We start from the raw sequence: 9,876 nt of genomic DNA, 5'->3' as shown, positions 1-9,876 counted from the left end.
TCAGCAGGAGAGATTTACTGGTAGGATATTGTTCTATGTCAGACACTTTGGTACACTGTTGGAACTTTTTGTATTTCCTTTACGTAGGAATGGATGCCTACCAATCAGCTGCAGCTAAAGTTGAAAATATTTATTTTCCAAAGAAGGATGCTGTCACCTTTGACCAGGCCAATCCTACGCAGATACTGGGTCAGTGTTTTAATTTCAGGGATGGTTCTGTTTTTGATTTATCTGAAGTAACTTAACTTTTGATCTTTTCAGAAAGCTACATGATTTCCCATAGCTTTACTACAGTTTCTCGGTTTCCACTTTTTAAAATTGTGTTCATCCCTTTAATGGTGCATGTATTTGAATGCTTAGGAGTTTGAGTAAATTCCACAATAACTCTTAATAAAGGATGTCCATTTTTTTTCCCCCTTGGCTTATGTCTGCTGTTGTTCAGCATCTTTTTCATCAAGCTGGTACATTTTAATACTGTACTCTTTTTCAGCCAGCTGCTGGGTGTGCAGGTCACGTGCAACCCCTTTCTGATTTTGCTTATTAAAGTTTTGGTTCACTAGGTCAGCTTGCTGAAAGCCCCATCCAACCTGACCTCAAACACTTCCAGGGACAGGGTACCTACAACTTATCTGGGTAACTTGTTCCAGTGTTTCTTTCATTTTAAAGCCATTACCCCTTGTCACTCCACTCCCTCATAAGAAGTCTCTGTCTTTCTGATAAGCCTCCTTTTAGTACTGAAAGGCCACAGTAAGGTCTCGCTGCAGCCTTCTCTTCTCCAGGCTGAACAACCCCAACTGTCTCAGCCTGTCCCCATAGGAGAGGTGCTCCAGCCCTCTGGTAATTTTTTGTGGCCCCTTTGTGGACCTGCTCTAACAGTTCCATGTCTTTCTTGTGCTGAGAACTCCAGAGCTGGATGTGGTACTCTAGGTGGGGTCTCATAAGAGTGAACAAAAACCTCCTTCAGCCTGCTGTCTACGCTTCTTTTGGTGCAGCCCAGGATACGATCAGCTTTCTGGGCTGCAAGCGCACATTGCTGGCTCATGTCCAATTTTTAATCCATCAGTATCGCCAAGTTGTTCTCCACAGGGCTGCTCTTAATCTGTTCATCACCCAGTCTGTAACAGTATTGGGGGTTGCCCTGACCCATATGAATGACCTTGCACTTGGCCTTGTTGAACTTCATGTGGTTTTGCATGGGTCCACTTCTCAAGCCTGTCAAGGTATCTCTGGGACCCTCTGAGGGCTGTCTGCAGTATTACTCTTCTACATACGGTTCAGGTTTCATTTTCTCTTCAAAAATATCAGTCAGAATCTTCAGTCAGCCTTGTCTGGTTTCCCTGAATTTTCTTGTGCTCTGGTATTTGTCTGTTCAGGGAGAAAAAGGATTCACAGACTAGGAAATTTTCTTCTGGAGGTTGTTGCTAGTAAATAGATTTAGCCTCCTTTTAGTTTTACAGTAAAATTTTGTTCAGAACTTAGTAAGAGGGAGAATGGCAAGACTGGCTGGCTTTCATTCTGCTATGTTATAGGTAAGCAGAGACTTTTACTTAGTCTTAAAAACATATTGCACCAGTTTATTTTTGTCTAGTATTCTTGAAGGATAACCGTATTAGCCACAGACTTAGTGGGTTGTTTGGTTTTTGAAGCTTAGAATCTGAAAACTAGGTTTACTGAGTTTCCTGCAGTTTTGTAACACTGCATGGTTAAATAAACTTGTAAATATTACGGCTGGATTGGGAGAGATTAATAGCTGCATGTTTTTCATAAGAGGCCCATAGCTGATTTTTGTGCATGCTCTAAAACTCATAAGGGTGTACTAATGTAATCCTGCTTGCTTGTGTGTTTATTGACATGGCCCTCGTCAGTTCTGGAAGAACCATAATTGGCAGGTGCTTAATGCTAGATCCATTTTAAGTAAAATGCTGTCCATTAAAATAATTTTCTCAATACATTGGTTTTTAAATTACATCGAAATTTGAATACATGACGTGGTGCAATCATGTTTTTCTTATGGCATTTAAATAAGTACACTACAAAAACTGTGATCACACTAAGAACATAAAGGTTTTTTTTTTATTGTTTCTACTACCTAATAAAAATATAAAACAGCAAAAAATGAATTATATTTAAGTTAGGAAAACTAGTGGTCTTGTGATTCTTTTCTGCATTTTTGCCTGCATGTAGGCTAAGAAGTGAGTTATGAATCTTTGTGTTGCAGTATTAGAGGGGGGTTAATAGTAGCAGTCATTGTGATGATTAAAACCTTAAAATTAGAAAGATGATGAAACTAGGAAAAGTAATGTTTAAAAATCTAAAATCTCCCAAAACATTTACAATAGTTGTAACTTGTTTGTAAAGTGCTTTTGCAATATTTCATCAGGATCTGGATTTGTGAAGTTCTAATGCAAAAAGCCATGCCTCTTCTATTGATCTTACAGGGAAATTAAAGGAACTTAATGGCAGTGCATCTGAAAAACATAAGCTTACAGAAGATGACTTAATAATCCTAGAAAAGTTATTGTCTGCAACATGCAACACCTCTGCAGAAACACCTACACCACAGCAACTTCAGACTTTATGGAGAGCAGTTAACTGGCCAGAAGGTAGATACTTGCAATTACTTTTTGTACCGTCATCTCACCAATACTTCATCATGAACCAAAAGTTTTGTTATGCTGGCTGTTACACAGGGTGTGTCATGAAGAGTTTATAACCCAAGTAGAAACCAGAAGATGATAAACAGATGCTACTAGTACTGAGCAGTAGCAGGGGCAGTGACATGAATTGAAAAATTGGTAATTGGTTGTCAGGTTTTGTTGTTAGCACAATAGTAAACATAAAGGAGAAACTTGAAATAACCATGACTGTTTATATCATTAGCAGGAGCATCCTCAAGAAAGAGGTGTGAGGCTTGTTTGGAAATAGAGCAAACAAGGATGAGGTTGGAGTCCTAAGCTGTTATCAAACAAGAGATGAAATTATGGAGATAAGCTATTAAAAAAAATCTCAAAAGTAGCTCCTGTTTAATATGTTAGAAAAGAAGTTACTGAAGCTAGGTTATGTGGTCAGAACTGAATTAGTGAAATGACATTCTGAATGAATGCAAGTGGAGGTGATACAATGTCATTTGATAATTTATCATTGTCAGCACTGATGGATCGGAAAGGCTGTTTTGGTTGTTACTGCATGTTCTGGAAAAAATGAATACGTGGCATATACAAATATCTAAACATGCAGATAAAATGAACTGCTTTCTTGAAATTGAAGGTAAAGATTTATTAATGGGAAGAATATTTTGGTTTCTTGTTCATTATATAACGTCACTTAAACTATGTTTTGCACAGTGAGGAGCTGGTGATGGCTAATGTCTTCATGCCTTTCAGACTCTGTGAAAGTGTTGATTCTCAAGATTCTGCATATCTGCAGGAAAAACTGCTCAATAAGTAGCTGAGGAGGTTCAGCTTTGGTTTGGTTATATGCATGGGATTTGGATACTAGACCCAAGGAGCCAGATATATTTGAATTTTTTGGGAAAGTGGAGGGGAACTACTGAACAACCTCTTTAAGTTCAGTTTCCTTATAATGATTTCCAGCTGATCAGTTGAGGATGTTTTTTCTTCTTTTGCAAGTTGCGTCTAGAAGTTGAAGGTAGTCTAAAATTTTTTAACTCATTTTTCTCTTTGTAAGCAGTTTTGTAACTGCTAAACTGTAAGATAGGGAATGAGGACAGAGGGAGATGCTGCCTGTGTAGGGGTGTTCAGTCACTGAGAGGCTTTCAGAGGCCTTTTTGGATTAGTTATAATATTTTGTGCTTCCCTTCAGTGTTCTGATTTAGAACTTTTAGTAACAAATTTAAGATTTCTTGCAAAGTGCTGTGTTTATCCTAAATTAAGGAGCATATTTTTTTGTGATTAATTGAACTGTTACTAGAATGGGTTTGTCAATACTTGTCTATGAATTTCAAACAAATTGTACTTCACCTGAGTCTCTTCCTGTGTGAAACCATTACCATCTTCCCAAAGCTAGGGGTTTTAAGAATGTCTGTATCCAAATCAAACTTGCCAGCACACTTGCGCATAATGCAATATTAACACTAAGTTTTTTGTTTCTTTCTTAGATATTGTCTTTCCAGCCCTAGACATTCTTAGATTGTCTCTCAGGCATCCCACTGTGAATGAGAAGTTCTGCAGTGAAAAGGATCATGTACAATTGATCATCCTTCTCCTTAGATTTCTGAACCCAAAAGGAAAGCAAGCAAACCAGCTGTTGGCACTGAGAGCTTTTTGCAATTGTTTTGTTGGCCAGGCAGGCCAGAAGCTCATGATGGAACAGAGAGATGAAATAATGACACAAGCAATAGAACTGAAATCGGGCAATAATAAGAACATCCACATCGCGCTTGCCACACTGACGTTGAACTATGCTGTATGTTTACATAAAGTCAACAATCTTGAGGGCAAAGCTCAATGTTTATCAGTAATCAGCACAGTTATGGAAGTTGTTCAAGATCTTGAAGCTGTGTTTAGACTGCTTGTGGCTCTTGGGACGCTAATCAGTGATGATACAAATGCTGTCCAATTAGCTAAGTCTCTTGGAGTTGACTCTCAAATAAAAAAGTATGCCTCTGTATCAGAACCGGCTAAAGTAAAGGAATGCTGTAGGTTTGTTCTTAATCTGCTATAATTGTTTTTATTAATACTTGGGAGACACAGTGTACACAGAAGAAAAAGATGCTTTTATTCATATTTTGTGACAGACGATAACTGAGAAAATACTGTGGATGAACTAAACTTGATTTATTGCAAGATACAGCGACAATAAAACTTATAACTCTGTTTGTCATTTGACTACTTTTCTGAAATTTACAGTGCACAGGATCTTTGCAGGAAGTCCTTCTGATGTAGCTCATATCAAAATAGATCACTAAAGTCAAACCATCTCAGTACTTAAAGGTCATCTAGATGGAAATGGCTGTGAATCAGTGACTGTCAACTTAGACTCTCACCCTAACCATATTCCTGTGTTTCAGCACAATGAGTCTGTTTCTTGACTGTGTTTTTTTGTCAGCAGAGAAGCAGCCCTGAGAACTGTTAAGTTCAATGGTGCTTTTCACAAACTTACTAGTTAACATAGGTTAATACTAACCCTGATCAAATACACTGGTAAGGAAATGGCATTTACCTAATTTTCCATCACCTTTTTTACACTTCCTTTTTGAAACCTAGCTGTTTTATGGCTCTTACTGTTTTTAACCTAGAACTAGGTGACTTTTTGAGGGGTAGGATCTTCAACTGGGGTATAGATGTCATGCTTCACTGGAAACTTAGTATCTTGTAGCTTCTAAAATGGCTTGAACTTCTACAAAAGCTTTTACATGACTTTTAATGATGGGAATACTCCACCAGTTGATATCAAGTTTCTTATTCTATGTTGTGAAATAATACATGATTTAAGAAAAACAACAAAAGTCATATTGAAGTGTGGGAGAGAAGTTTAGGTGCAAAGAACAGACAGTAGCAGAAACTGGCTTCCTAGAGAGGTGGTCGATGCCCCATTCCTGTCAGCATTTAAGAGGCATTTGGACAACGCCCTTAATAACATGCTTTAATTTTTGGTCAGCCCTGAAGTGGTCAGGCAGTTGGACTAGCATTGTATGTCCCTTCCAAATGAAATATTTTATTCTAAACTGTACGAACAGTTTCCCAGACCAAAAGTCGAAGTCTTATGAAGTAGCTCTAACATAATAACTTTGGTGACTGTGAAAAGGGAGAATAGTATTTTACTGCTATTCCAGCAGATCCAAGACGTTCAGGTCAAAAGAGGAATGTTAGTTGCTGCTGCTGCAAATGTTACACTTCGGTTTAGAATTAAGATGAAGTCAAGATGGTCAGTGTTCAATTTACATTTTTCATTAGACTGATAGAATGGAAAACAAGAAAAAAATGGGCAAGCTTTTCTGGTACATGGGTTCCTCATGACATATACCTGCCTGCCTCATCTGTGCCAGATGTGAAGGATTTTGTGACCAAGAGTTCTAACTTTTTTGCTCCATCTAACTGAACTGCCTAAATTACTACATACTTCTAGCAAACCTTGTTTCTCAAATCCTTAGTTGTATACTTGCCCTGTTACACTTCTGATGAATTTCCAGGTGTGTATCCTCACAAACAGTCTTAGCCACAGGTTTTCTCATTTTATCCATTGCAGGTTCATGTATAAGGCAGTCTAAGAAATTATTCAGGATTTACAGTGCTTAATAATAGATGAACCCCTTCCCTGGAAAACATCTAAGAAGGTACCTTTAGGAAGCATGTCTGTGCAATAATGTGCCTGTCTGCTTAATTTTGGTTGCCTACTATACATCTGTTCTTGAAACTTCAGCTTTTTAATGTCGTGGACTTTAACTGTGTGTGTACATGTGCTATTTTAAAAAATCTATACTCATCTAACATTTTGGTTTTGTTACTGTGGGATTGCTCTGTTACAGATTACCTCTTTCTGTGAAAATGAATTTCCCAGACCAAAAATTAATGTTTATATTAATAAACATACTCTTGCAACTCCAAGAAATGGTACGTTAAGAGATATTACAACATCTTAAATTTACAGGGAAATGAGAGGGCACAGCAAAAAAATCCTTCATCTGGGGACTGCAGTGCTACGTGTTAGGAAAGAGACGCAAAGCAGTCCAGGAATATTTGGCTAGAAGGACAGCTGCTGCTACAGGGTACTGTGGTACCTGACTGTTCCACAATTTAACATAGTTTGGGGGAACAAAGGGAGTGGGAGACATGGGATTCCATCCTCACAGGAATTGCCCTTGGAGGGTCTGTCTCCATAGAGACATGCAGTGGCAGCACAGGCAAGGGAGGTAATGTCTAAAGGAGGGAATGGAAAAAAAAAAGTTACAACACGCGGTAGCAGTACGTTACACATCTTAGAGTAGGGTGTAAGATCTTACAACAAGGGTTTGGTTTTGTTGGGTTTTTTTTGTTTTTTGTTTTTTTTTTTTAAATTGATGCACAGGCACATTGGTGTTCTTAGGCCTTCATGCATTTGTGCGGTAGCTTTCAGTGAGGATTGTCCCAAACTAGCAAAACTGGGTACATGCTAAAACAGGTTAAGCACAAAAATGGAAGAAACTCACATTTTTATGGACTTTTTTTTTTTCTGTCTTCCAAGGTACAACTAAGTGTCTTCTTGTCAGTATTATCTTGAAAATGAATAATGGCTATTACTGCTGTTTTAAAATTACGCTGTTCTAGAACTCCATTGTGGTACACATAAGCACGCATGTACATTAACACATATATACATCTAAGTGTGCTACACAGTCTGCTGCTGTGATCAACAACTACAAAGCCTTAAAGATGTCACGCAGATGAAGTTTCAGTGAAAGATTATTATACAATACAAGCTTACAATCTTTTGAGACCAGAGGACGTTGAAAATAAGTATGTGCCTAGCACAGAACTCAGAGGTATCTACAGCAATAAACCTCAAGTAAGTTGATCAGTGTGCTAACTCGGCATGCAGTATGAAATGCCTTACTAGGGAACTGAATGAGGAATCAAAACCAACTTAGGTCAGCACTAACTGCTGCACTTGCCCAGACAAATGGAGACTATATTCACATAACCTGAGATACATGAATCACAATATATCTGTAACGTTTATTATGATGGACCTTGCTCTCGTCAAGGCCTGATCTTAAGGAGACTTTTAAGAATTAGTCATGTTGCGGTTGCAGACAGAAATAGAATAACTTCAGTCTGCAAACCTTTTTCATTAAAGGCTCTGTACACTGAACTACACAGTCACGAATTGTTGGATGCAGTCACTTCCCTAAAATGTAATATGCTAAAGTAATCTACTAAGAAGGGTAGTATCATAGAGCAGTACTAAAGATACTAAAGTACTGTAAATGCTTTAGGAAATGTTACAACCTGCTGTTCCAATTGTGTGAAGCTTTTTGTTTAAAAATATTTAGTTAAAATGGCTTAGCTGAATTTGATCAATTACTATATAGTATGAGTACTTTCCTTTTTTAATCCCTCTTAATCAACAAATCCAAAGTCTAGGAACAGTAGACATTTCCGACTTTGTCAAAATGTGTACTGAACATACTGTGAAATTGAATGTTCAGCAACAAGATGCCATATGTGACTGTTGAAAGCCTAAAGGAATATCTGAGCGTATTCAGATTTCCTATTCTTCTGATGGATTTTTGATGTTTATTCACCATAGAGATTGAGGTTTCCATTTTAGTAGGAACCTTTTTTTATAGACTTTCCAAAAGATGAATTTGCAAATGTGGATCAAGTCATTGTTGATCAGTACCAAACGCATGGAAAAAGTGTTAAGTATGAACTATGCCTTTTTGACAGTAAATTCTGAAGCCTAACTGTGACCACATAACTGCCAATATTGTTAGAAATCATTTTATCAACACTCCCAGTTAGCTTCTGTACTCTGTGTGAACAGAGCTGCATTCATTGAAAATGTACTCCACACAAGGTGTAGGATTTGTATAAAAATAGCAGCTCAGGCAGTTACTAAGTATTTGATTATTCCTAATTCTTATTAATATTTGTCTTGTTTGTATTCCAAAGCATATACTGCTTAACCTTTTTTTTTTTTTCCCCATATAGTTGCTCAAGGGATTGCATTTTCATCTCAAACTTGTACATCCCTCATCAACATTTCCTAATTACATTACCTCTGCCATCTTCAGAGTACACAAAGGCTATTATTTTGCAATGATAAATATAAACATCTAGTCCCACCCATCCAGGTAATCTAACAACACAGGCTACTCAGGATCAACTCTGACCCTGTGACTGCACATTATCTGACTCTGCGGGAATTCATGCTTACTGAAAAAAGAACAGATGATACTTAATACATTCTTCTAATCCTTTTAAAAAAACAATGTCGACCACTGCATTACCTATCATCTGGCCACAGCGCTTTCGATCACTGCTAGCTTTGCATTCAGTGGACCTCTACCTAAGTGGGGCAATACCACCAATGCTGTTTGAAGATCCAACACAACGTGAAATATATCAACCTGGAAGGCAACAGTTTTGAATCTGAGAAAAAAAAACAGACCCAGAAGAAAGATGAATGGACACTGGTGCATTTTAAGAAGAAAACTGCTGCATGTCTCTGTACAGAAAAGGAGGTTTTTAATACAAATCCTTTATGTGCAATGATAGACGCTTGTCTACCCTGCTCTTTGTTTTCAGCTAACTATCCTCTCTAACTGACGTTTCTCTCTATAGCTATCCTTGGCGTTGGTGGCTGAAGGCTGATCAGTGTCTTACTGAATTGTGCAGAGTGGTCATCTGACTTTAACAGGCTTCTCTGCTGTGATTCCTCCTTGTTTGCATCCTGTGAAAAATACTTGGTGTCACACTTCTGCAATACTCATATCACAGAAAAACTATATCTATTGTTGACTTTTCCCAGCATTCACTAGGATGTGGATATTTGATGCCTGAACTATTTTTAATGGAGCACATCTCAGCAGAAGTTAGCAACACATCAACTAAATCAGTAAGAACAAGCTTCTGGGGACAGGTTACGTGAAAACCAAGCTAAGATGTTTACTGTGATGTGTAACCTATTACTTAAAGCTTCATACCAGGGTCTCAGAACAGCAGCTCTAACAATTTTTAAGTAAAAGTTATGAACAACGGATAATTCAGTCGAATGTCTCTCTGGAGGGCAGAGCATACGGACTATAGCAAAGGCTAGAACCAGACAAGACAAATCAGCATTATCCCCCACCAGCTCCTCCGGCAGAACATTTTAGAAACCAGACGTTTTGCAGGTGCCGCTAAGCACAAAGACAATGATAGCTGGATAACGTAA

The 9,876-nt window shown here is 38.0% G+C and overlaps 1 protein-coding gene across 1 annotated transcript in view; it reads left to right on the top strand.

The window, feature by feature from the left end:
* The window catches only part of PLAA (phospholipase A2-activating protein), a 15,205-nt gene extending 10,371 nt beyond the window's left edge, over nt 1-4,834 (top strand). Inside the window, exons 11-13 of the mRNA XM_010075275.1 lie at nt 88-189; nt 2,439-2,603; nt 4,118-4,834. Of these exons, the coding sequence (XP_010073577.1) occupies nt 88-189; nt 2,439-2,603; nt 4,118-4,683 (833 nt within the window). The 3' untranslated portion in view covers nt 4,684-4,834. The remainder of the gene's footprint in view (nt 1-87; nt 190-2,438; nt 2,604-4,117) is intronic.
* The last annotated feature ends 5,042 nt before the right edge of the window (nt 4,835-9,876 follow it).

The sequence above is a fragment of the Pterocles gutturalis genome, unplaced genomic scaffold (assembly GCF_000699245.1).
Source record: "Pterocles gutturalis isolate BGI_N339 unplaced genomic scaffold, ASM69924v1 scaffold37486, whole genome shotgun sequence".
Taxonomy (NCBI): domain Eukaryota; kingdom Metazoa; phylum Chordata; class Aves; order Pterocliformes; family Pteroclidae; genus Pterocles; species Pterocles gutturalis.
The sequence above is the reverse complement of the archived record's forward strand: the minus strand, read 5'-3'. Positions and strand labels throughout refer to the sequence as shown.